The sequence below is a fragment of the Pogona vitticeps genome, chromosome 1 (genome assembly GCF_051106095.1).
Source record: "Pogona vitticeps strain Pit_001003342236 chromosome 1, PviZW2.1, whole genome shotgun sequence".
Classification (NCBI taxonomy): Eukaryota; Metazoa; Chordata; class Lepidosauria; order Squamata; family Agamidae; genus Pogona; species Pogona vitticeps.
The window spans coordinates 357,930,048-357,956,642 of record NC_135783.1 but is presented as its reverse complement, the minus strand read 5'-3'; the positions used below and the strand labels follow the sequence as shown (position 1 = coordinate 357,956,642).

At 53.5% G+C, this 26,595-nt stretch overlaps 1 protein-coding gene across 5 annotated transcripts in view; it reads left to right on the top strand.

The window, feature by feature from the left end:
• Positions 1 to 25,497, top strand: part of LOC110091170 (leucine-rich repeat and fibronectin type-III domain-containing protein 5) — a 73,655-nt gene extending 48,158 nt beyond the window's left edge. Inside the window, exons 2-4 of one of the 5 annotated variants that reach the window (XR_012082748.2) lie at positions 1,003 to 2,413; positions 5,918 to 7,368; positions 24,979 to 25,190. Coding sequence is in view for 4 of the 5 variants with exons in the window: in XM_072986977.2 (XP_072843078.2) it covers positions 1,026 to 2,413; positions 5,918 to 6,895; positions 24,979 to 25,183 (2,571 nt within the window). In the remaining variant the exon portion in view is untranslated. Of the gene's footprint in view, positions 1 to 1,002; positions 2,414 to 5,917; positions 7,369 to 24,978 lie in introns of all 5 variants that reach the window. The other 4 variants (XM_072986979.2, XM_072986977.2, XM_072986980.2 and 1 more) reach the window with 4 other exon arrangements.
• The last annotated feature ends 1,098 nt before the right edge of the window (positions 25,498 to 26,595 follow it).

Sequence of the window (26,595 nt, the reverse complement as noted above, 5' to 3'; positions counted from 1 at the left end):
AAGCAGAAGCAAGAAGGGGGGGCAACCCAAGTGTGGGAAGGGCCCCCAAAGTGTTGGAGGCCAGCACCCATTTCTGCCACCTTAGGGGTCCCCATACAAGCCTCCTTCCCTCCCCCCCCCTCTCTGTGACGTTGTCTGCGTGGCTGGTGGGTCGAGAGCAGCAGGAAGATGTTAAATAATAAGGCAGCAGGTCTTAAGAGTACGGAAGAATCCAGGATTTAGAAGTGGACACAGCAGCAAATCTGCTGTAAAACAGCAACGAAGCCTCCTCCAGACGTAATAAAAAGCACTTTCCCATAAAACAGCCTGACTGTGGCATGAAAACCAAGGAGAAGGAAGAAGGAAGGAAGGAGGGCGGGAGGGGGAGAAGAAGCACGGGGGGGGGGAGAAGGTCCTCCTGGCGCCTGCCCTGCAACCCATCTCTTCCTAGTGACCCTTTTGCCAGACCTTTGGGGGGACGGCGGGGGGGGGGGGAGGATGGCTGACAGCTGAGTCCCAGGGGATGATCTGCCTAGGAGCCAGCTCAGGCAGGAGGGGAGGGTTGATGGGGTGGGGTGGAGGGGAGCACTTCCAGAGACCTGCCCTTCCTAGGCTCCTGAAGCAGCATCTCTTTGCTTGGAGGTTCCTCCGTCTCACTGGAAGGTGCTGGGGGGTGGGTGGGTGGGGGGTGGAGGTGGGGCTGTGTGTGCATTTATGGACCTGGCCCTTGACTCCCCTGCGGTCCTGCTTCTGCTGCCGCCGGCTGAATACCTCCATAGGCGGCAGGACCCCATTTGGGCTTGGAAGGAAGCTGCGTTGACTTTCGGTCTGCCTTGGGCCGAGGGCTCATCTCTTCCCTGAAATCCACCCCCACTCCCACCCCCAGTTCAAGCCGTGACTGCCCACAGGTCCCCCCTGCCCTCGGGGCTTCCAAACGGTGGGTGGTCTTTGAGCGTTGGCTTCCCATCCCCAGGCTGGCTGGCTTCCCAGTAATGTTCTCCCATCCTCTCCTTGTCGCTGCAGGATCCTGACCCCACTGGTCTACCATGGAAAGACTGCTTCTGTGCCTCTTGTGCATTGGCGTCGCCGTGAGAGCCCAGATCTGCCCGAAGCGCTGTGTCTGCCAGATCCTCTCTCCCAACCTTGCCACGCTCTGTGCCAAGAAGGGGCTCCTGTTTGTGCCCCCCAACATCGACAGGCGGACGGTGGAGCTGCGGCTGGCCGACAACTTTGTCACCAGCATCAAGCGGAAGGACTTTGCCAACATGAGCAGTCTGGTGGACCTGACGCTCTCCCGGAACACCATCAGCTTCGTCACGCCGCACGCCTTCGCCGACCTGCGCAACCTGCGGGCCTTGCACTTGAACAGCAACCGGCTGAGCAAGATCACCCACGACACGCTGAGCGGGCTTTCCAACCTGCACCACCTGATCCTGAACAACAACCAGCTGACGCTGATCTCCTCCACCGCCTTCGACGACGTCCTGGCCCTGGAGGAGCTGGACCTGTCCTACAACAACCTGGAGACCATCCCCTGGGAGGCGGTGGAGAAGATGGTCAGCCTGCACACCCTCAGCCTGGACCACAACATGATCGACCACATCCCCAAGGGGACCTTCTCCCACCTCCACAAGATGACCCGGCTGGACGTGACCTCCAACAAGCTGCACAAACTGCCCCCGGACCCGCTGTTCCAGCGGGCGCAGGTCTTGGCCACCTCGGGGATCATCAGCCCCTCCACCTTCGCCCTGAGCTTCGGGGGGAACCCCCTGCATTGCAACTGCGAACTCCTGTGGCTGAGGCGCCTCTCCAGGGAGGACGACCTGGAGACCTGCGCCTCGCCCCCCCTCCTCTCCGGCCGCTACTTCTGGTCAGTGCCCGAGGAGGAGTTCCTGTGCGAGCCCCCGCTCATCACGCGGCACACGCACGAGATGAGGGTGCTGGAGGGCCAGCGGGCCATCCTGAGGTGCAAAGCCCGGGGCGACCCCGAGCCCACCATCCACTGGATTTCCCCCGAGAGCAAGCTGATTTCCAACGCCACCCGCTCCCTGGTGTACGAGAACGGGACGCTGGACATCCACATCACCACCATGAAGGACACGGGAAACTTCACCTGCATCGCTTCCAACCCGGCCGGGGAGGCCACCCAGTCGGTCTATCTCCACATCATCAAGCTGCCTCACATTGTGAACAGCACCAACCACATCCACGAGCCGGACCCGGGCTCCTCGGACATCTCGACCTCCACTAAATCTGGGTCGAACGCCAGCACGAGCAACGGGGAGGCCAAAATTAGCCCGGACAAGAAGGTGGTGGTGGCCGAAGCCACCTCGTCCACTGCCTTGCTTAAGTTCCATTTCCAAAGGAACATCCCTGGGATACGTATGTTCCAAATCCAGTATAACGGGACGTATGACGACTCCCTGGTTTACAGGTAAGGGGACCCCAGACCGCCTTTCTTCGTGGCTTTCAGGGAGGAGTAAAACCTTCCTCCGTTGCCGAGGAAGCGCCTCCCTCCCTCCTGCCTGGCCTTCCCTCCCTCCAGGGGCCTCTGTGTGTGTGTGTGTGTGTGTGGGAGGCATTAGGGATCGGCTCCCATCCCTGTTGACCTTCCTCCGGATGCAGTTCTGGGCGCAAGGGCCAGCGAGCACCTGGACCTGACGGGCAAGCCCTGAAAGGGCAGGAGGGGCAGCGGAGCTGGCAGGGGGGCAGGCCATTGGCACAGGGGGTTGGGGGTGAGGGCCAGGCTGGCATACTTATCTGGCAATGTCCACCAGATAAAGGCAGCCCAGCCACTGGGGCAGGCACAGCTTGCCTGGCTTCCTGCTGTACCCCCCCCCCGATTCCCAGACCAGGGTGCTTTCCGAGCGGCAGTGAGCGAGAGTGCCAGCCTGTGTGCCGGTCATTCTGTCCTCCACCCAGGGCTGCCAGGGCGGGCCCAGGCCCTGACCTGCAGAGCTTCTGGCCTGAGTGCCAGAGGGGACTTTCCCCTGTCCTTGGGAGACCATGTGGCCAGCTGAGAAGGTTCAGTAGCTCTTAATGGCTGACTGGCCAGTCGGGTGCACTGGGAGGAAGGCCTGGGTGGGGGTGGGGTGGGGGAGGAGCGAGTCTTGGGCAAAGGGATAATGAGTTGGACATGGAAGGGTGTCCCGGTGACCCCCACCCATCTCTTTGTCCCCGGAGAAGCCCCTGCCCTGCTGAGGCCCATGTGAGGCTGGAGACAGAACGGGCCATCCAGGGCTGGTTCCCCGGATCACTCTGTCCATTGGATGGCGCCCCGTTGGGTGGGGAGAACAGCAGTGCAGGGGGAAAAAAAGAGAGACTTTTCTCCTTGTGTGGCAGAGAGTGGCCTCGGTGGCCCAAGGCTGGCCTTGCTAGACACCTGTCAGGGCCATTCAGCTGCCCCCACCCCCAAAGTGGGAACAGGCAGTGAGTGCCCTGAAGAAGTGGGAGGGGGGCAGCCCTACCCCCTGGCCCGACTCCTGGGTCCCTTGGAGATGGGGAGTCCGTGATTGCTGGGACCCCCAGGCCTGCCAAGAGAGGGCAGGATGAGCTCCCGGCTCCCGGCGTGTCGTTCTTGGGGCCCAGACGGCCTGCGTGGCTGTGTGGCTTCATAAGCCGTTGCCCGAGCCGTGGGGTCAGCCCTTAGAGGCGAGGTCTGGATGAGTCCCCCCCCAGCAAAGAGGACCTTGTGGGTAAGGGGGCCACGAGGGTGGCACCGCCTCCCTTTGAGGTTCACCTGGCATCGCCATGATCATCTCTGAGATGCCACACAGATAGAAAGGCACATGAAGCCAACCCTGGACCGAAACGGGCCAGTCTGGGTTCGTCATTTGTTGTTTCACGATCCAGTTCAGGGACCCTGTTTTGCCGAAGCAAAGCGAAACGCTGAACTTTTTCCCCCTTTGGCATTTCATTTCTTCAGCAAGAGAGCCTCTCCGCTGGCCCCCATTCTGCCACCGCTGCCTCCCTCTTTCTGCGGCCGCCCCGTCGCCCCCCATGGCTGCTGTGGGTGCTGTCCTCGGAGGCTGCTGGCCCTCCCTGCTTCCCTGCCAGGAGCCGGGGGGGGGCTGCCTCTGAGCGTGCACCTGCAGCAGCCAGAGGAGCAGGGAAGGACCCCCCCCCCAGGCATGCCCTGGAAAAACACACTGCAAACTGGCTCATTTTTTTCCTGGGAGTTTGTGGTCATTTCTGGTCTGTGGTTAGCCACAAGTCAGGAGTCGTCACAAAGGACGGGTTTTCCAGGTCCTGCCCATCTCGACACCCCCTTTGTGTCTGTTTCGAGTCATTCTGGAGTCATTTTTGAAGTCAAAGAAACATATATATATATATTTGCCTTAACGCTTTGGCCTCTGCCTCTGTTTGTGGTGTGGCTGCGTGAAGGTTTCTTGGGTTGGGGGGGGTTTGACCCTATGGGAACAGCTTCAAGGGTTTCAGTCCCTGGCCGGTCGGGTGGGTCATAAAAGCCGAAGAGGAGGAAGAGGGGTCAGCCCCAGCCTGGCTTCAGTCCACCTGCGGATCTGAGCCTGCAGACAAGACTCAACCCCCGTGCGAGGGCAGGCAACGGGGGGGGGGGCAGGAGCGTGATTTGTCTTTTATTTTTGGATAATCCTTGCTGACCTTTAATCCTTCAAGGTAATCTGTTTAGCGGAAGAACTGGAAGACGGTCACTACAACAACTTCGCTGCCCCTCAGGAGACATGAACAGCCTTCCCCTGGCAGGGAGGGCAGGAAAAGGGAGCTCCCCAATTAACCACTTGTCCCAGATTAACGGGGCGGGGGAGGGAGGGGGAGTGACGTGAAGGTGTGGGATTTGCTAAATGGATTTGCTGCGAAGCCCTGCTAATGAATGGTCACACCTTTCCAAAAGGATTTATCCTACACTACACTCCCTCCTTTTTTGAAATAAAGAGCCCTGTCCTTCTGGGGGGAGCTCCTCCCACAGATCAAAGCACTTAGTGAGTAATCCCTCTGCTCCCCCACCCACTCACCCTCCATTCACAAAAAAAAGAGAGAAAAACCCTTCTCAATGGTTTCCTTCCATGGTCTGTGTACGAGCGATCAATCTCATGCAAGGATAGCCCGGCTGGAGACGAGGGTGGCCTTCACGGCTCCTGTTCCATGTGCTGTGCCCCCTCGCGGAGGGGGGGGGAGAACAGCTTGAGATTAAAAGGGTCTCTCTGACGTCTCCGAGGAGCCCCCAGAGAGGGGCTGGGAAGGAGCCCAAAGGAAGGTTTTCAGGCCAGGAAATGGGGCTGCCCCTCCAGCTCGCTCGTGAAAGCCCGGTGGTTGGGGAGCTCTGAAGATGACCCACGCGTGGGGCCTGCTCCAGCACAGGGCATGGAAGGGAAGAGTCCTGTCTTGGGCACGCCTGCCTGCTGCCCTTCGGCTTAGAAAGGTTCCTGTCCCACTTTTTCCTACTCATCCCACAAGCCAAAGAAAGAAAAGAGGTCTCATGCAGACCCTTTTCCGTAGCAACCAGTCAATGGGGCTATGAAGTCATGGTGCAAAACAGAAGGCACAAAGGGGGGGCTCCCAGGATCTCTTTAGCCCCCCCCCCCCCCCGGAACTGGCCTCAGAGAGCAGGAAAGATGCCTGGCCTGATTGTATTGTGGGGGGGGGAGCAATGCAGGGGGGCAGAAGAGTTAGAGTGGCTGGAGGGAAAGCCTGCTCCCCGTTTTTGCTTGTCGAACCCTTGGGAGCCGGTGGGGCCCTCGGGTCGCTGTGTCATACAGCAGGGGCTGTCTTCTTTTCCTGCTGGCTTCTGTCCCAACCGCCTGGAGAAGGAGGCAGGGGGGCCATATCCGGCTTTCTCGCTCTCAGAGGGAGAAGGTGGGACAGGAGTCCAGGCATGTGGCTGCTCAGAGGGCTGGCCTTGCACCACAGCACCGGTGTTTTTTGTCCCTGGGTTACAGTGAGGTCTCCTCTCCCTCTCCAGGATGATCCCCCCCACGAGCAAGACCTTCCTGGTGAACAACCTGGCCGCCGGCACGATGTACGACCTGTGCGTCTTGGCGATCTACGACGACGGCATCACCTCCCTGACGGCCACCCGCGTGGTGGGCTGCATCCAGTTCACCACCGAGCAGGATTATGTCCGCTGCCATTTCATGCAGTCCCAGTTCCTGGGGGGGACCATGATCATCATCATTGGTGGCATCATCGTGGCCTCCGTCCTGGTCTTCATCATCATCCTCATGATCCGCTACAAGGTGTGTAACAACGGCGGTGGGCACCAGAAGGCCGCCAAGGTCAGCAACGTTTACTCCCAGACCAATGGGGCCCAGGGGTGCAGCGGAGCCGTGGCCCAATCTGGGTCCAAGCAGGCCATGGGGCGCGAGGAGAGCCTCCAGTGCTGCAAGGTCGGCGGCGAGGGGGCAGCCCCCTCGTCCTCAGAGGCCGGCTCTTCCCGCCAGGACTCCTCCTTTCCCTCCGCCGCTACCTCCGCCGCGTGGACTTCCGCCCCTTCGGCTTCCCAAAAGCTGAAGCGCAAGCCCACGCCAAAGTCCAGCAGCGAGCCGACGCCGGCTGGGGAAGGGGCCGCCGCCAGCCTGGAGTCCCACCAGAACACGAACCGCAACAACTCCACCGCCCTGCAGTCGCCGTCGGCTGGCGGGGTCCCGGACTGTGGGGCCACGGGCCCCCCTCTGTACAAAAGAGCACAAGCCAAGCCAAGTAAGTTCCTCACTTTGCCGGCCGACCCGTCCCGGGCAAAGCGCAGGTACTCCCTGAACGGAGAATTCATGGAATACCATTGTTACATTAACTCCTCCTCGTCTCCGGCTGGATTTTGGTCTAAGAGGAGTTTGTCTATGAATGGGATGCTGATGCGGAGAGACGGTGGCGGCGCTGCCGGCGAGGCGGGGAGCGGCCGAGCGACTTTCTCGAGTTCTGAGTGGATATTGGAGAGCACTGTGTGAGAGCTACGGTGATGATGGTGGTGTGTGTGTGTGTTTGTTTTTTCTCTTTTTTTAAATTAAGAAAAAGAAAAGAGAAAGAAAAAAGAAAGAAGCACGGAGAAACCCTCTCCCGTCAAACACTGTCCGAGAACTCCTCTCCCTCTTAAGCCGTTGGCGTTTCTCACCCTCTCTCGTGTGTCCACGCAGAGTTAAGCACACAACTTCTACACGGTCTTCTTGGGTCTTATTTGATTTTAAGTATAACATCGGAAGGCAAATCCTTTTAATGAGCTCATTCAAAAAAAGAGTGGGGATTAAGGGGGGAAAAAGCATGAAACGACACCCGTGCGGATTGGCCTTCTTGGCCCACGGTAGCCGGCCAGCCGATGGAGGACAAAGGAGGAAGGGGCGGAAAAGGCCCTTTGTAAACAATCTGGCTGCTGCCTTCACACTGACCACAACAGACCACTTAATGGATTTGGATGCAAAAGTGAGAGCGAGAGCGCGCGAGAGAGAGAGAGAGATTGAAAGAGAGAGAGATAGAGAGAGAATTTTTAAAAGTGATCTGAGTGTTCTTTTCCTTTCCTCACCCCCTCCCCTCCCCGTGACCATGGTGCTGCCTTCGTTTCAGGCAAATACTGTACAAAACCAACAACTCTGTGTTGTTACGTTGTGTAAAATAAAATATTCCATCTCTATACTCAGTATGGCGGCAGCGGCGGAGGTGGTGGTGGTGTTTCCCCTCGGTGGTTCAGGTGTTCTGGCTGGCTTCATGACTGCCCCACCTGTGTGGAGGGGGAGGGGGGAGACCTGGAGGGGGGCAGGTGCTCAGGGCAACGGCCAGGTGGGGTTCATGGATGCTCCAGCTGTTTTCTGTTTGTCGCCCGAGGAGGCGGGCCCGTCTCCCGTCTGGACCCTGCCTCTCTCCGTCCGTCTCTCTCTCTCTTTGAGTGCCTGGCCTTGGAGGCATCTGCCAGGGAGGGCAGTCCTCCAGGCAGGAGGGTGGGGCACGTGAGGCCTGGTGGGCAGGCGGGAGAGCCCGCGAGCTCCTCGGGCTGCCAGTTTCCGAGGAGCGCGGTGGTGGCTGGCTTTCCCTGGTGTGATGTGTAGCTGGGTGCGTGAGGCTGAGGTCTTGGGCTGAGTCAGCAGAAGCCTGGCATTGAGGGTGACGGGGTGCCCTTCCCTTGCCCTGAAAAGTGGCGAGACCTCTGGCCCAAGGCCATCCTTGAAAAGGAATGGAAGGGAAAGGTGGAAAAGTGGCAAAAAGGCCCGAGATGAAGGCCTGGGCAGGTATCTCCGGGTGCCTCTGGAGGTCGCCCTGGAAATCGGGGTTCTCAGTTATGCGATCGTGGGGCTCCTGGACTATGATGCCTCTGAGTGAAACGGAGGCTCCTGTCTGTGCCAAAAAAACATTGTCCATAGGCACCATTTGGTGGTTCTTCTTTGTGGCCTCTGTGAATCACACTGTGGGTGATCTGTGGCTGTGCGGAGCGTCTTTGGAATATTCCAGAGCTTCTACGGTAGCAAAAAACACATTAGAATAGACCTCTCCCTCTCGGTACAAGTACCTTGGCGCCAGGACTCTCCCTTCAGTTTCTTTCAACTGCCGCGTTGAAGAGCCTCGCACATCTATCTTCTGTGATTCTGAAAGTGAAACAAGTCCTTTTTACTGCTGAACTTAAATGTTTTTCCTCTTGATTATTAATCAAAGATGCATATACGAACTGTTTTTAGTTTTCTTCGCTGTGCCTTGGCCTCTGGCTGTGACACCCCCTTCCCTCTCCCTCGCTCCGATTTTTCTTTTTCTTCTCTTTATTGTTCATGGCCCCTTTGGGCCCATTCAAGCACTGCATGATTTGTGATAACAAGATCCTGCTATCGGATGGTCACGCAAAGTGCCTTTTTTGTTTAGGCGAGGCGCATCAAACCTCCTTGTGCCCTCATTGTAAAAATTTCAAACGAGGAGTCCTCCATTCTCGCCTATCTCAACTCAAACTCTGCCTCCCGGGACAGTCTTTGCAACCAGCAAAACCTTTGGCTCAAACTACTGTACGTGTAAAACCACATCACAAGCCAAAGCCATGGAAAAAGCCATTGCAGAATCATTGAAACATAGTTCCTCCACTACTCCATCTCACTCTGATGTGCCTTCCACTTCATCAAAAACGTCTAAGATGCACAGATCTAAACAGCTGACATCGAAAACTTCAACATCGAAGCCTTTCGGAAAGCAAAAGCCTCCTCCCAATCCGGTTCCTGGTCCCCCGCCACCAAAACAATCTAAACAAACCAAATCAAAGACTCCCGCAGTCCCTCCACAGCAGGTTTCCGAACCCAGCGATTTAATTTCTGTAGGTTCACGCTCTGATGATGAACTTCCATCTCATCAACTGGCTTCTCAGTCACCGCCATGAGACGAGCGAGTAGACCATCTTATTTCCTCGCCTAATAGTCCCCAGCATTTTATCTGTCCTCCTAATCCGTCCACTGATGCCTCCCCAGAGAGAGAGAGAGGGGAACCTGAGCCTCAGCCAGACAGAGTGCCCTGTTCTATGCCAATTTCCTGGCCTCCACTGCCACCGGTATGCTATCAGGCCCATCCAGCATATGAGGCAATGCCACAAGCACGTGTTGATCAATCCTGTGCACAGCACGCTCATTGGGTAGACATTTGCCCCAATCAGTGCTTCTGTAACCTGCCAGCTGCGGATGCTCAACTGGCTGCCTCCCCCAGTCCGTTATTAGCATCATGCCAAAAACCTCCATCTCGACAACCTTCCATATCGAAGAAACCTTATCACTCAGAGGCACGTAGTCATCATATGACTGTTCATCAACCATCGGCGAAAATCAGGGCATTCGAGAAACACACTTCCACCTGCGAAGCATTCGCAGCCCCTGTTACTACATATTTTCCAGCTCAAAATGATGGAAATCACTCCTCTCGCTCAGCATCCCCAGCCTTGATTTATTCTACAGACCTACCTGTGCATCCACCAAATCAGCCTCTGCTGCCTTTTCAACACCATAGAGATACTGGTTCCGATATCAATGACCCTTGATATCCATCCTGGCTCATGGACGCCCCACTTCAATCTTTCTCAGTTGCTACCCCTAAACAACGGCACCAAACTAGACACACGGTCCGTCAATATCGAGAGACAGACTTCGACAACGAGATCCCATCTGGTTTACCTCCATCCATGGACGCACCTTCAACATTGATACCGGTTGACAAATTTCGACATCGTCAAATGTCCATGGACATGCCACACTCTTCAGTGGCAGACCACCATCAACATTACTGTGATCAACATCCTCTCGTCACCGAGGTTGATCAATGTTCTATCGACTCCAGGCTTGGCCCTGAGGTCTCAGAACATGGTTCTCGACCTGTGCTTCTCACATCGCCAGATTCCGAACTCGCAGATGTAGCTCCTCCATCCTCAGCAGAGGATTTCCAAACTTATGCTCAATTCATGATTCGCATGGCTAAGTCATTGGATCTTCAAATCTATTGGCCCACAACCGAACCAGTGGATCACCTTTATGATCCTATTTCTAAGGACACAACTACCCCAGTCCGTATTTCCATGTTACCATCTGGTCATTGCGACCATCATCTCCATCAACCCCTCCCACAGACAGTTTCTTCGATTCCAACTTGGACCCCAAGCCTACCAATTCAAAAGACTTCCTTTCGTACTTGCAGCAGCCTCAGAGTCTTCATCGTGTGCATGGCCCCAGTGGCCTTTCTCAGTCTTCAAAAGAGCCTTGTCTTCCCATACATAGACGACTGGCTCCTTGTAGCTTGTTCCCGCCACAAAGCTCGCCGAGACACCCTTTTCACCTTATCCCTCTTTCGTGATCTTGGTCTCATGGAAAACATGCAAAAGTCCAAAATGAGCCCTACAAGGATTATTCATTATATCAGGGCTTCCATAGACTCCACCCAAGCTCACGCATTCCTCCCACTTGACAAACAACAAAACTTCATCTCCCTCCTCCAAGGTTTCACCCCCCCCATGCTTTGGTTCCTGCCATCCTCATCCAATGTGTACAACATGTACGCCTGACGATAAGGTCTCTACAATCGTGTTTTTTCGCACTTTTAGACTCACTGACAGATCCTCCCAATACGCTTTTAAGAGTTACTCCCGAATTCGCCTCACAACTCCAATGGTGGCGCTTCATCTCAAATCTCTCTATGGGACGCCCTTTCCAGCAACCACGTCCTCAAATACAGGTCACAACCGACGCCAGCCTTACCGGCTGGGGAGCACATTGTGGCTCCCTCAAAATACACGCCAATTGGTCCCGCAGAGAACGTTCACTCCACATCAACTAGTTAGAACTGTTAGTGGTAATAAAGGCATGCAAAGCATTCAGAAACATTCTAGCTGGCAAGGTGGTTCAGATTGCCACCGACACCACCACAGCCAAGTACTATATTCTCAAACAAGGAGGCACACACTCCCCAAGCCTCCTCTGTTTGGCAATCGACCTATGGGAATGGTGCTTCTCGCACCACATATGCCTCACAGGTCTGCACATCGCAGACCAGGACAACGACTAGCCAACTCTCTCAGCCGCACAAACTCACAACCTCATGAGTGGGGATTAGATCAAGCAACTTTCCTCCACCTGTGCAGAAGATAGGGAAAATGGACTGTAGACCTTTTTGCCTCCCGCAAGAATTGGAAATGCAAGTGCTATTGCTCCTGTGCCAGGATCGGCAAAAACTAGAAAAGCTTACCTGTATAAATGGGGAAAAAATTCAATCTTTTAGTACAGCTCTTTTCCTTCCTGCCGTCAACCCATCTCTCTCCACGGTTCTCTGATATTTGCTCCATCTCAAACCTTCTGGTCTTTCTCTCTCGTCTATTAGAGTCTATCTCTTGGAATTGTTTCGTACCAACCACCGACCTCTCCAGCAGCTCAATTTTTCAGACATCCCATGCTCAAGCACTTTCTTAAGGTATTGTCACACGCTTACCCAGACGTTCACCTGCCCTCTCCACAATGGTCCTTGACCTTAGTCTTCCGACAACTCACTAAACCTCCGTTCGAACCGCTGGCCTCAGCAGATCTTCTTCTACTTTCCTTCAAAACATTCTTTCTCATTGCAATTACTTCAGCTCGCTGAGCAAGCGACCTTGTGGCCGTATACCGTGATTATCCTTATATACTATTTTATCCTGATAAAGTAAAGCTGTTCCTCCATGTCTCCTTCCTCCCTAAAGTTGTGTCTCAGTTTCATCTTTCTCAACCACTGGTCGTCCCATCTTTCTTTCTGTCACCACCCACAACCCATGAACGACTGCTTCATACTTTGGACACGTACGCAACCCTTACGATGTTCCCCACGCCTTGTTGTCACTCATCAACTTCCTAACAAAGGCCTACAAGTCACCTCCCAGACAATTTCTCACTGAGTTGCCTCTACAATTTGCCTTGCGTGCCAGCTTGGTTGGCAGCCAGTCCCTCAAGCTATTCGCCCTCATTCCACCAGGGCGTTGGCAGCCTCTGCGGCATTCCTACATGGTGTGCCTCTCCATGACATCTGCGCTTCGTGGGCACAATAATCTGCCTTCGTCCGATGTTATAGACTAGAGATGCTCGACAGAAGTCTGATGCGGCATTCGGACGTGCTGTTTTGGCCTCCGCCTTGGCGTGACACCCTGTGTCCGGGTAAGATAGCTTGCCAGTCACCCACAGTGTTATTTACAGAGGCCATGAAGAAGAACAGCAGGTTACTCACATGTAATTGTAATTCTTCGAGTGGACCTCTGTGATTCACACATCCCACCCGACCTGCCCTCTATCACGCTATACAAATTTTTTTTTCTTGTGGTGGTTGACACAACTGAAGGGAGAGTCCAGGCACCAAGGTACTTATACCGAGAGGGAGGGGTCTATTCTAATGCTCTAGAATATTCCGAAGAGGCTTCGTGCAGGCACGGATCAGCCACAGTGTGAATCACAAAGGTCCACTCGAAGAACTACAAATACAGGTTACTAAACAACAGCAAACTTGCCAGGTTTTTTTTTCAGTCTGTGCTTGTGTTGGTTTCAGAATTGTTCCGATAAACCAGCAAATGTGGGTCGCCGATTGAATTGCAGTCGCAAAGGAGCCCTCCTGAGGTGGATCTCAGGCCGAAGCTCCCAACTCTGGTCAGCCACGCGTGGCCCGGATCATGAGCGGAAGAGGCCCCAGGCTCTGTCTGGCGCCCGGCATCAGATCTCCCTGGCCTTTAGGTGGTCTCCAGGCAGCGGCTCTGCCAGCCCTACCGCAGGGAAAGGCTAGGGGAGGGTCCCGGCAGGGAAGGCCTGGGCTTGCCCTCCCCAGAGGTGGAAGCCGCCGTCCCTGCTGGCCCTCTCAGTTCAGATCAGGGTGGCGGCGGACGACCTGGCACCACTGCCGAAGGAGCGAGGTCTGCTCTCACGGGCAGTTGTTGCTGAGAGGGTCAGCGGCCAAGGAGCAGAGAGCTCTCCCCAGGGGCAGACGGCCGCCCCTTTCTGTCCAGGAGGGTGACCCCGAGAGGCCGAGGGCGGCTCCAGCACCTTTTTCAAAGGCAGACAGGCCATGCTGGTGTTGCTGGTGGGGCGGGGGTCGGGGGAGTAGAGGAACAGGGTGGTGCACACATGGCATGAAAATGGTCCAGGGAGAAGGTTGGCCGTCGTTGGCTGCAGGCCGAGTGTGGCTTGGCTTGGCTGGGGAGGTCATGAGATCACCAGGAGGGGAGGCTCCCGAAAAGCCACCGCTCTGCTGGCTCTCTTCTTCTATTTGTGCCTAACCTTCAGTCAGTGATGGACATTTGCTTGCAGACTTCGTATTTTTTTTTGGGGGGGGGGAAGAACAACTGAGGACAGAAAGAGGCCCATTCTTGGCCCTTCACCTGAGGTGGTCCTTCTCTCTTGCCTTGGTGCACCAGTGCTCCAGCAAACATTCCCACCTGGCCTTTTCTCAGGAAGGAGGGCGCCGAGGTGGGCCCTGGCCTTGCCCTTGCGGTTCGGGAGAATGAGGTGGCAAAGGAACTGAGGTGCCTTGTTTCTGTGGACGCGGCTCCTGCCGGCCCTTCCTCAGCAGGGGGGGGGGCCCAGAGGTAGACCTCCAAGCCCTCCCACCCAAAAGGGCTTGGCTCTGCCCATCCCGGGATCTCTCCAATCTCTCCTTGTCTTCACGGGGTCCTGGGACTCAGCCCTTCTTCTCCTCCGGGGGGGGGGGGGAGACACACAGCCTTGCCCCCCTTTCCCTCCTGCCCACCCTCCCAGCCAGCTGTGCATTTTGCCAGACCTCCTTGGGAGGGGGGCATGGGGGTGTGTGGGGAGCCTTGTGTTCCAGAGGCACCCTGTTGCCTCGTTCCGGCCTCGGAGGTCTTCCGTAGGGAACAAAATCAGGCCTGAGGGACTCCCCGCTTCCCCGGCACCAGGTGCCACAGGAGACCTTGCCGAGATGGAGGTCCAGCAGCTGGCAAAGAAGGAGGAGGAGGAGGTGTTGTTGCAAGGCGTGGCGAGGCGATGATGCCCGGAGGCTGTCCCTCTCTGGCCTGGCTCTCCAGACCCTCCGGGCACTTCCTTGTGGAACATGAAGAGGAGGGAGGGGCACCCACTCCCCCCCGCCTTCCCTCCAGAGGGGGGCATAGATTAAATCTAAAATGGAAGGCCGCTCCTTCTGCCCTATGGGACCCAATGGCTTGCCTGGCAGAGAAGGGTTTGCATGGTGGTTGGGGGGGGAAGAGGGGGTGAAGGGCTCCCTCTCTTGTCCAGGGCGCCCGGCTCCCCAGCTTTCTCTTAGATTTGGGTTTCTGGTCAAGCCTTCTCATGAATGTCAGAACGGGAGGCTGAATGAGACAGGCTTCAGGGGGTGGGTGGGGGGTGGTCTATAGTGACTCCTCTATTCAGCATTTTAAAAACAGATATTTATGGAAAGCTGCAGGTGCTGCATATTATACAAGGCTTGAGTGATGGACCTGGAAGGGGCCTGCAAGCCCATCAAATCCAAACTCCTGGTTATCGACCGCCGGCCATTCTGATCCCGGCTTCTGCCTCTTGTCTGGCCTGGTTTGCTTTGCTGATGGGCACCTGCGCACGTTGCCCCTTTCCAGTCCCCAGTTCAGACACCTGGCGTCCTTCTGCACCTGACTACCTGTGTACCTTTGTGGCACTGACAGGAATAGGAAAGCTTTGGCAATGAATTATACATATTCACGGCTGTCCTCCCCTCGTGGAAGGGAGAGCAGCTCCAGGATTTCTAAAGGACCGTGTTTTCTGCCAGATGGACCGTCCCTATAGAATAAAGGCTGGCGGTCATGATGTGTGCAGTGTAGGGGACACACAGACACACACATACAATACACACAAGTTCAGCCACTTCCTTCCCCCTGGTAGAGCCTGAAGTCATCTGGTGTTGTCCTGTGCATTTGTTTGTTCTCAGGGTGGACGGGTTCACACTCCGGCTGTCCATGGTCAGGGTTGACTCTCAGAGAAACTGCACCCTGGCCTATTATTAGGCATCCTTCAGTCTTGAAAGACTATGGTAACGTGCTCTTTATGGAGGACTTGGATCAGCGTCTAGTGTGGCTGAGAAGGCCAGTTCCAGACTGACAGTCTCTTCCACTCTGAAGACAAATACAATCTGTCCAGCTCTCTGATTTTGCTGGTTTCGGGACTGCCTCTTTGCCTCGGCCTGCTGGACAAGGGTCTCTTCAAATTGGGAGAGGCCGTGATGCAATGCCTGCCTCCAGGCTGAACGCTCAGATGTCAGGGTTTCCCATCTCTTGAGGTCCATTCCTAAGGCGTTCAGATCCCACTTGCAGATGCCCTTGTATCGCAGCTGTGGTCTCCCTCTGGGGCGATTTCCCTGCTCTAATTCTCCATACAGGAGATCCTTTGGAATCCGACCATCAGCCATTCTCACGACATGCCCAAGCCAATGTAGATGTCGCTGTTTCAGTAATGTATATATGCTAAAAATTCCAGCTCGTTCTAGGACTACTCTATTTGAAACTTTGTCCTGCCAGGTCATACCAAAAATCCGTCAGAGACAATGCATATGGAAGGTGTTCAGCACCCTGGCCAAGGAGTAGGATTTCTGCTCCTCACTCTTCCCAGGCAAGCCCAGCTTTGCAGGGCTACCCAAAAGGACTGTGGTCTGGGAGAGCTGTGATGTTGGAGGCCTGCAAGGAACTATGCATGTGCATCTAGGTATGAAGCTGTGGAGGGGAGGGGGAAGTGCAAGGAAGATTATCTTGGGCACAGACTGCAGGTGAGCATTCTCAGCTGCCCCCTCTCTTCGCCTTAAAAGCAAGCAGAACTATCAGTCCATCACACAGAGCCTTTACACAGTGGTAAGGGAATAAGGATCAGATTCTGCTTCTCCTGGGTGCATGCTTCACATTTGAAATCTCTTCGGTCCAAGAACTGCTTCCTGGGGCTCAGTCCCACAGCTCTTCTGTTTTTTAGAGGCTTCAGCCCTTTATGGAACAGACAGAAGACCTCTCAGAACCATTGTCCATTATTTTCTTTAAATCTTGGAGGATGGCTGAAGTGCCGGATGATTAGAGGTCAGCCAACATTCTTCCTATCTTCAGAAAGGAGGAAATGGAGAACAACAGGCCGGTCAGCCTGACATCCATCCCAGGGAAAATTGTAGAGCAGATTATAAAGCAGTCACTCCAGCACCTTGAAAACAAGGCAGTAATAAATAGAAGTCAACATGAGTTTGTCAAGAACAAACTACTGCATCTAGGAAAAAGAAACCAAACATGCAGTTACAAGATACTTGGCTCAGTAATATTAAGAGTGAGAAGGCTCTTGGAACTATTGTAGATCAAAAGCTGAATATGAGCCAACAGTGCGATGCAGCTGCAAAAAAGGCAAACACTTTCTTAGACTGAAGTATAGTTTTCAAATCCCATGAGGTACTAGTCACTCTCTATTTGGTACAGGTTAGAATTCACTTGTAAAAGATCAGTCTACATCCCAATCCCAAAGAAAGGCAGTGCCAAAGAATGCTCCAACTACCGTACAATTGCACTCATTTCCCACGCTTGCAAGGTTATGCTCAAAATCCTCCAAGGTAGGCTTCAGCAGTATGTGGACTGAGAACTCCCAGAAGTACAAGCTGGATTCCGAAGGGGCAGAGGAACTAGAGACCAAATTGCTAACATGCGCTGGATTATGGAGAACACCAGAGAGTTCCAGAAAAACATCTACTTCTGCTTCATTGACTATGCAAAAGCCTTTGACTGTGTGGACCACAGCAAACTATGGCAAGTCCTTAAAGAAATGGGAGTGCCTGACCACCTTATCCACCTCCTGAGAAACCTATACGTGGGACAGGAAGCAACAGTTAGAACTGGATATGGAACAACTGATTGGTTCAAAATCGGGAAAGGAGTACGACAAGGCTGTATACTGTCCTCCTACTTATTTAACTTATATGCAGAATACATCATGCGGAAGGCTGGACTGGAGGAATCCCAAGCCGGAATTAAGATGGCCGGAAGAAATATCAACAACCTCTGATATGCAGATGATACCACTCTGATGGCAGAAAGTGAGGAGGAATTAAAGAACCTTGCAATGAGGGTGAAAGAGGAGAGCGCAACAAATGGTCTGAAGCTCAACGTCAAAAAAACTAAGATCATGGCCACCGGAGTGCTCCCTGGAAGGACAGATCCTGAAGCTGAGGCTCCAATCCTTTGGCCATCTCATGAGAAGAGAAGACTCCCTGGAAAAGACCCTGATGATGGGAACGTGTGAAGGCAAGAGGAGAAGGGGACGACAGAGGACGAGATGGCTGGACAATGTAAAATAGTGTTTTAGGTCTCTGGCTATGGAACCAGAGGTTGGGAGTTCGATTCCCCGACTGTGACTCCTTTACAGGGGCTGGACTTGATGATCCATAGGACCCCTTCCAGCAGTGCAGTTCTTAAGGTTATTAATAGTATTTATTTAATTTTAAATTGATTGACTGACTGATTGATTGATTGCCTATCCTGCCCATCTGGCTGCCAAGTCCACTCTACTTCCTGGCTGGGAAAGTGTCCCATGATGTCTTTCAAGCCAATCTTGGTTCTCTGAATGGTTTGACCCTCTACCATGGGGCCACTTCCATTTTCAACAGATTGCCAAGAATTTTGCCTCGCGTTGTGACAAGTCCGACAAAGGTGGGGTCCGTCCGTCCCCCCACCCGAGCAGGCCAGTCTCAAGCTCTGCTGCTTTGCCCGAGGGCATCACTCGCCCAGCATGGCCCCCGGCAGCCGGACGGATGGACGGACGGATGGCCCTTCTGCCTGCAAGCTTTCCCTCAGCAGTTTCTCTGGAAAGGGTCCAGGGTGAGTTTCCTCTTCGGTGGCTTGGCTTTCAGGGCAACCCTTTTCCAGCTAACTCAAGAATCCCAGCTAACTCTCTGACACGTGTGGTGTGGAATGATGATCCATCAAGGACCGTCTCGCTCCAAACTTTGGCTTTGTTGGCACTCTGCTACAACAACGGCACCAAGCAAGGCTTCTGATCAGCAGCCGAACATCTGCCAAGCAGGGCAGCATCCCAGCCACAGACTCTCCTTTTTCTATTACTGTAGTTTGTTTCCTTGCTTGCTTGTTTTGCAGTCGTTCCTTCCTTTGGGCAGCTCGTTCTAGGCAGCATGTTTTGAAAACACAAGCACCCTCTGCAGCCCCTGGGTGATTCTAGGTACAAAATAGGTCAAAAGTGGCTACCAGGCAGCTTGCCCCAGGCTACACAGGCCGGCTCTTCTCCTGGGAAGCCCAGTGAGGGATAGAACTCCCAACCTCTCGCTCCGCAGCCACAGACCTGCCTGCCTGCCTCACTGATTTAACTCAGTGGGCGAGGCTTTCTTTCAAATAGGCACGGAGCTAATTGCTTGTTACACTGGCATTCGCTCAGTTTCCCTCCATGCATGAAACCAAGAGTGCGTGAGATGGAATGGACACAGAGACTCCGCAGAGTCAGGCCGGCTAAATGCCAAGGTGCCCCAAAGTCAGAGGTTGGAGGTGCCGAAAAATACCACTGCCCTAATCAGAGAACCTCCACTTTTTTGGAATTGCCTGCAGAGACCTTTTGGGGAGGGACCATAAACATCACCTCAGCATCTTCTTCTGTGCCAGCTGCAGCTTTTGCTCCAAATACATCCATTTTCTTTTCAAGGTTCATCCAGGAGAACGAGTCCCTCCCCGCCCCAAATCGCCTCTCTCTTGTGGAACTGTGTACCTGTCCTGGTGGGATGATTATGGGTGCAAAAGCAATAGGGAAAGGGAAGGTGAGGTGGAGGCAAGGCTCTGAAGAAGACCCACCCGCTCCGTGAAAGCTTCTGACCACCTTGGACTCGGCTGGAAGCACTCGGACTGTTGCTGGCTCTGTGTGGAGCAATGATTCTTGGACTGGAACTGTCAGCAGCCCCAAGAAAGGCCACAGAGAGAACCCTCGGCGATGCTAAATCGAGGTGTCTGTGTGGGATGATAGGGTCCATTTCCAGGACCAACGTGGGAGCTTTGTTGTTTAGTCGTTAAGCCGTGGCCGACTCTTCGTGACCCCATGGACCAGAGCACGCCAGGCCCTCCTGTCTTCCACTGCCTCCCGGAGTTGGGTCAAATTCATGTTGGTGGCTTCGCAGACACTGTCCAGCCATCTCGTCCTCTGCAGTCCCCTTCTCCTCTTGCCTTCACACTTTCCCAACATCAAAGTCTTTTCCAAGGAGTCCTCTCTTCTCATGAGATGGCCAAAGGATTGGAGCCTCAGCTTCAGGATCTGTCCTTCCAGTGAGCGCTTAGGCTTGATTTCCTTCAGAACGGATAGGTTTGTTCTCTTTGCTGTCCAGGGGACTCTCAAGCGTCTCCTCCAACACTGCAATTTAGAAGCATCAATTCAATTCCTTTTATACCAACTTGGGAGCTACTTAATATAAAAGGAGGTACCAGTGCTTTTTCCCTTCAGGAAGGAAACAACTGTGAATGGACATAGCCCAATGCTTTTAATGAGTGAATCCCACATTAACATGTTGTTTAAAACAAAATAATTAGATTTTTAGAGGCTCTCCCTCCTATTAGTCCAGCAAAAAAATTAATGACTTGAACATTAACACATCAAATCTAATATGTGATTTCCAGCCTGTGCTCCAAGTTTCCTGCAAAGTTCAAAAGTCCCAGAAAAAGTCTGGGACTGAAAATCTCAAACTTGCAGCCTCTGTTGAAGAGCCAAAAACACAGGCGGATCCTGGCATGGAACTCTGCAGCAAAAACCCAATATTAAAATCTAAAACCAGCAAATTATTCAAGTATAAAGAAGAATTAATAACATATTAAAATGTTGTGTAAAAGCATGACTAAAAACAGATTTAGAAAGAACAAAATATAAACCATCGCATTTATTATCTGTTAAATGGTCAGTCACTAAGGGAAGCCTGAGTGAAGAGGAAGGTTTCGTTAGAATCAGATGGTTAAAATATGCATTTTCTCTTTTGCTATTTGCCTTTTAAAATCAAATTTAAACTGAAGTTGAACTGCAGCCTCTTAGGAGAGAACTGAGTTCTCTAAAAGAAGCAGCTGGCTTCAGAAGGACAGTTTCCCTCCTGGCACAGCCGTAATGTTCCGGAGGGAGGAGGACACTTCATTCTGTCCCTCCCTTTAAAAAGAAAAAGAAAAGAAAAGGAGTTTTGAAAGAGGGAAAAGACACCTTCACTTCCATTGGAGCCCAGGGTGTTTTTCTGCTCCCTCTTTCTCCAGCATGACCACAAGGAAGCAAGCAGGGGCCCACTCCCCTCCCCTCGCCTTGCTAAACAAACTGGAGCCTCTTGCTTGCTTCAAACTGGGAGGTCTGGCTCATGAAAACTGTGGCTGGTGAAAACACGTCAGGATCAGAAGGGGCTGTTTGATGGCGGCTTGCTTCAACCAAATTCGCCACGGTTTGTTCTCCTCTGGGGAAACAATACACTGCAGTTAGTTTGAAGCAAGAAGGATTTGTATCTGGTATCTTCCTTGCCTCTGTGGGGAGGAGGGAGAAGGAGAGAAGGAAGGTCCCCGCACGGCCCTGTTGGTGTCTCACGGCTAGAGGATGGCTCAGCATGGCCACACTTTCATCCTGACATGCACGGTGCCATCATCTCAAGAGTGGGAGCAGGAGTAAATCCAGCGGGGCACCCAGTTCAGTCATTGCCAAACATGGCAAAACAGCAAAGACCGGGGGGGGGGGGGGAATAAAGCATCCTGAAACAGCATAAGATGCACACCTAAAAATCACTGTAAAAGAGCATAAAACGATCCTTGCTGATAGTGCGGAAAAACAGGGGACTCGGGATCTTGAGAAAGGTGCATGAAAGGTTCTCAGTCCAACAGGCGGTTCTCAGCTGGGCAAGGGCTCTCCAGAGGTGGAGGCCAGGGCCAGAAAAGGCCTCCACTGGGTCTCTGCCTCTCCAGCACTGCCTGCCAAAGGTCTGCCAAAGGTCATGCTTAACACCACAGGGACCCTCTTCCCCAGGGCCAACCTGCCCAGTTCCTGGAAGGGAAACCAAGCTGTTTTGTTTTTTAAAAAGAGGCTTTGATTTAAGGTGGCGGCGGCTGCTTTCTGTTGTCGATTTATTTATTTATTCCACTTGTCTCCCACGCCCATGAGTGTCCCCAGCACTACTCTGGGAGTGGGTTACAACTCATAAAATAGAGAACAAAAATAGAAATATTAAATCCAATACCAATACCTTTTTTAATATATATATTAATATATTTTAATATATATATATATTTGATTTATAAAGCCTTTGTGTGAATAGTCTAGGTTTTGATGGGTTTTTTTTTTTTTGGCTGCAAACCAAACCTGAGTCTTGTGGCATCTTAAGTAATAAATGGTCTTCATTTAGCCAAAGCTTTCATGGATGGCAGCTCGCTTCATCAGATGCATCTGAGCAGCTGGGCTGCAGTCCATGAGTAATAATGAATACAGTGGTGCCTCGCTTAGCGATGTTAATTGGTTCCGAAAAAATTGCTGCTAAACGAAAACATCACTGAGCGAAATTAAAAAGCCCATAGAAACGTATTAATGCGTTCCTGTGGGCTTAAAACTCACAGTTGAGCAAAGATCCTCCATAGCGCCGCCATTTCTGGTGCCTCTAAAGCGAGGAATCCGTCCCCAAAAAAAGGGGGCGGCCATTTTGTTTACCCGGTGGCCATTTTGAAACCTCCGATCAGCTGTGCGAAAATGGGGGCTTTGCGATGATCGCTTCCCTGCGATCATCGCAAAGCGAAAATACCTCATAGGGACCATCGCAAAGCAATTGCTTTTGTGATCGCAAAAAATGCATTGCAAAGCAATTTCATCACTAAACGGAGTGATCGCTATGCGGGACACCACTGTAATTGCGTGCTGTCAAGTCAATTCTGAGATGAGGTGACTTTTTCAGGATTTTCTAGGTAGAGAGGACTGAGGAGGAGATTCCCCTCCCCTTCTTTTGAGTGTGTGGGTGTACCCTGGGACTGTGTGCAGCTTGCCCAAGGCCACGCAGCCTGGCTCTATTCACAGGAGGCACAGCGTGGAATCGTACAGCCACATAACTAAATCACAGAGTTGGTGCCAAATACAATTTAGACTGACTTTGCTGCATAGGGCAAAGATGAATCCAGCTATTGATGTTCAGTGTCTTCAAAGCTGTTTCAGTTTACGGTAACCCTATGAATTAATTATGTCCCAAAGATCTTGCCCCTGATAGCCCTGCTCGGCTTTTGCAAACTGAAGGCTATGGCTTCCGTTAGCTAGTCAATCTGTCTCGTATTGGTGTTCCTCTTTCCTGCTGTCTTTTACCTTTCCCGGCCTGGTTTTCTTTCCAGAGAATCCTGCCTTGTCACGAGGTGCCCAAAGTAGGACAGCTTCGGTTTCAATATTTTTGCCTCCGGGGATAGTTTCAGCTTCATTTGCTCTAGGACCCACTTCTTCATCTTCCTGGCTGGCTAAAGTATCTGCTAAGCTGTCCTCCAGCACCATATTCCAATTGAATCCATTTTTTCCCTGTCACCTTTCTTAACGGTTCAGCTGTCACAGCCATACATCATAATCAGGAATACAAGAGTGGTTGATTCTGGTCTTGGTCTCCAGTGACACATCCATATGCTTGATGAGCCTTGTGGCTCAGTGGTTGAACGGCTGCCCTGCAGCCCAAACTGTGCTCACAACCTGGGTGCAATCCCAGGTAGCGGGCTCAAGGTTCACTCAGCCTTCTATCCTTCTGAGATCAGTAAATTGAGTACCTAGCTAGCTGGGGTGGGTATGTGCCATGTGTAGCCTGCATGATTCAATTGTAAACCACCCAGAGAGTGCTTTAAGTGCTGTGGGGCAGTATCTAAGCAGCACACTTTGATTTTTTTCTTTTCTCTGGCTCCTTTATTGCCACCTTTCCTAGTCTCCGTCTAATTGGCTCCAGTCTTCATTTGGACGGATGATTGGACCAAGATGTACGAAATCTCTAACCATTTCAATTTCTTCACTGTCAGTTTTAAAGTTGTCTAGTTCTTCTGTAATCATAATTTTGATCTCCTTTATGATCAACTGTGGTCTGCCCTTGGCACTGCCTTCTTTCACTTTTCCCCCCTAAAAGTTCTTTCAAGTCCTTGCTGCTTTCTACCTGTAAGTTGGTATAATCTGTATGTCTTAGATCAGTGGGTCACCTTGGGTCTCCAGATGTTCTTGGACTACAACTCCCAGAAGCCTTCACCAATACCTCTGCTGGCCAGGACTTCTGGGAGTTAAAGACCAAGAACATCTGGAGGCCCAAGGTTGGGGGACCACTGTCTTAGATTATTGATTTCCCACCACCACCAGTTTTCACTCCTCCTTCATCTGAATCTAGTTTAGCTTTCCATATGATGTGTTCTGTGTCCAGATTGAACAGAGAAGGGGACAAAATACACCCTTGTCAGACACCTTGGCCTAGAGGAAACCCTTCTGTCCCTCCATATTCTGTCCTAACCGTGACTTCTTGTCTGCAACACAAGTTACTCATCAGGACAATTGAGAGCGGAGCCACACCTTCTTTAAAAAATAAAAGGAGAACAGCCCATCCCTGTTCATGATTGACATGGAGGCAACATGCCGGGGTGCTTCTGGATTTAGGGTTGTTTTGGTTTTTTGTTTGCCTATTTGCCACGGATTTGACACTCCTTCAGGGTTTGTTTCTCAGCAGGAAGTTGACCAGCAGGCTTAGCCACTGAGTTCTTGCTGGAGGAAGGCAGGAGGAGCCACCACCACCACCACCACCACCACCACCACCACCACCACCGTGTCCTTCTCCTCAGCTGGTGATGCTGGGAGTGGAAGAGACAAATCTGGGAAGCAAACACCAGCCTTGAAGTCCCTTTTGATTGCCGCCCACCCTTAAAACACACGAGCAGTCTTGGGGTTTCTGGACTGGCCTGGCAGAAGGTGGGAAATAAAAGGCCACCAGGTTATGAATCTGGCAAACTGTGGGTGGGCTTGCAGTCGAACACCGTGGATGCCCTTGATTGCTGATGGAATGTCATTCCCAATGGAACGCGGGCACCCTCCTTCCTCTCCCTCCTCCTCCTCCTCCCCCCTCAACCCTGACTCTCCTGGATGTCTTTGCCACCCAGCTCTCTTCAGATGTGCTGGAAGGGCCCGGGGGGGGGGCTTGAGGCCAGCGGCCCCCTCTCCATCTTTGCCCCAGACAAAGCTACAGTCTAGAGCTACAGGATCAGACACACACACACCCCAAGCTGTCCTGCTGCTCCTGAGAGCCTTTCCTTTGCAAAGGACCCTTTCCGCCTCCTGCCTCTGCCCGAGAAAGCCACAGGTGTGCAGAGAGAGAGGCCTTGTATCTGCCGGGATTGGTGTCTTTTCCAGGGGTTGAGGGCTTTGGGGGGGGGGGTGTCGCTGGAAGGCCGCTGGCTCCTGGCCTGCCTTTCTCCTTCTGAATCCCCTTGTCGTTAAGGCAGGGTGGCCTTGGGGAGCAGTCCTCTTCAGGTCTTCCCTGCTCCTCTTCTGGAGGCTGCGGTGGGTGCTGAGCAGTGGGGGGGGGGGCGCTGGGCCCCCGCTCTCCTGACCGTTCTCTCTCTCCGTTTGTGTTTTCACCACGCAGAAGCCGGCAGCAGCCTGAGCAGCGCGCGCCCACCACCGGAAAGGGCGGCTCCTCGCGTTTGCCCACGACAAAAATCCATCCGATTTCAGCTCACCGAAGAAGAAGACCGGTAGGGCCACGATCTGTTCCACCAGCAGGAACGTCACACCTGGTGCCTCAGACCTGCATCCAGAAACCACAGAGACCAGAGAGGCTGAAAGAATAGCTGTCCCCCCCCCCCCGACTCCTTTCCCCCTAGTTTTCCCGTTGTGGCATCCCCCCCTCCTCCCCCCGCCCCATCCGCTCCTTTGTCCGTTCCCCCCCCCCCAGATCCTCCCCCAGGCATTGCAAGTAGTCTCTCTTTCTGGCTTGCAGTACCTTTCCGTCCGTTCTTTCGTTGGGCATGGCAGCCGGGGCTCCCCCCACCCCCCGCCCTCCATCTTTGCCGTTGCTGGTGGTGCTGGTGGCCGAGGAGTTCACCAACTGTACAATGCCCCCATTCCGTTTCACCACCCCCTCAAAATAAATGTTTTAATATGAGTGTTGGGACCTTGTTTCCTTGGGTCATTCGGACCCCTTTGTCAGCTACGACCTGCAATAATTCAGACCGAGCCACGTGCTGGGAGAAGACATCCGGGGCTTTGGGGAGGGGGTGGGGGGGTTGAGCAAAGGCCTCTTTCATTCCAAGGTCATGGGAAACACCTCAATCAATCCAAGACCCTTTATCTTTTGACCGTATAACGTGTGAGGAGGGCCAAGTCCCCAGACGCCCCACCCGCACAGAGGCCCGGAACCGCCAGTGGCTCCGGCCACGAGACTCCACGTGCTGCTGGGAGCCCCTTTCAGAGGTTGGGCTGCTTGTGATTGAGGGCTGGGCTGGAAGGTGGGGGCCGCTCTGCCAGGTCATGAAGGGCAGGTGGGGGCCCAGGTCCTTTCACAGCTGGCCCATCCTGACTTCACTGGCCACATGGCCACCCAAAACGTCTGGGGACCTGGGGGCGGGGCGGGGCGGGAGGAGGCCCTGGGGTTCATCCAGCCCTTTCTGGAAAGGTTGCGTGAATGCAGCTCACCTACCTGGAAAGGGCCGCCTGACCTTGTTTTCCAGGAGGGAATGCAGCGGCACAAGAGCCCTGAGGTTGCCCCCCCCCCCCGTGTTCGGACTGTGCAGCTGAGGCGGACCAGGTTCCTGCTCTGGGAAGCCCGCAAGCTGATGTGAGGGCCAGGGCGCTTTCAGCCCTTGGTTTAGGCTTGCCGTCCTTTGCCTTCAGGCTCTCAAGGCACGGACACTGGGGACACATCTCCGTTGTGGCCAGGAAGTGGCGTACGCCCAGGCCATGGAGCCGGTCTGGCTCCGGCTCAGAGCAAGTCCCATTTAGGCTTCCCAGGGGAGCGCCCAGGCAGTGATTCGCCGGCCTCTGTGCTGGCTTGTGGCCCAGGGACCTCCCTGTTCCGGTTCCTCCTTGCCCCAACCCCAGCCCCCTGCAGCCGCCGGAGAAGCCAGGGGTCCCTCCTGGGAAGATCTGCTTGAGGCGCTTCGTGTCGTCTGTCTGCGTCGTCTCTCGCCCTGCCTCCTCTCTGAATGGCTGCAGGTGCCAAGAGGGAAACCCAACATCCATGCATTGTGCCAACTTTCTTGGG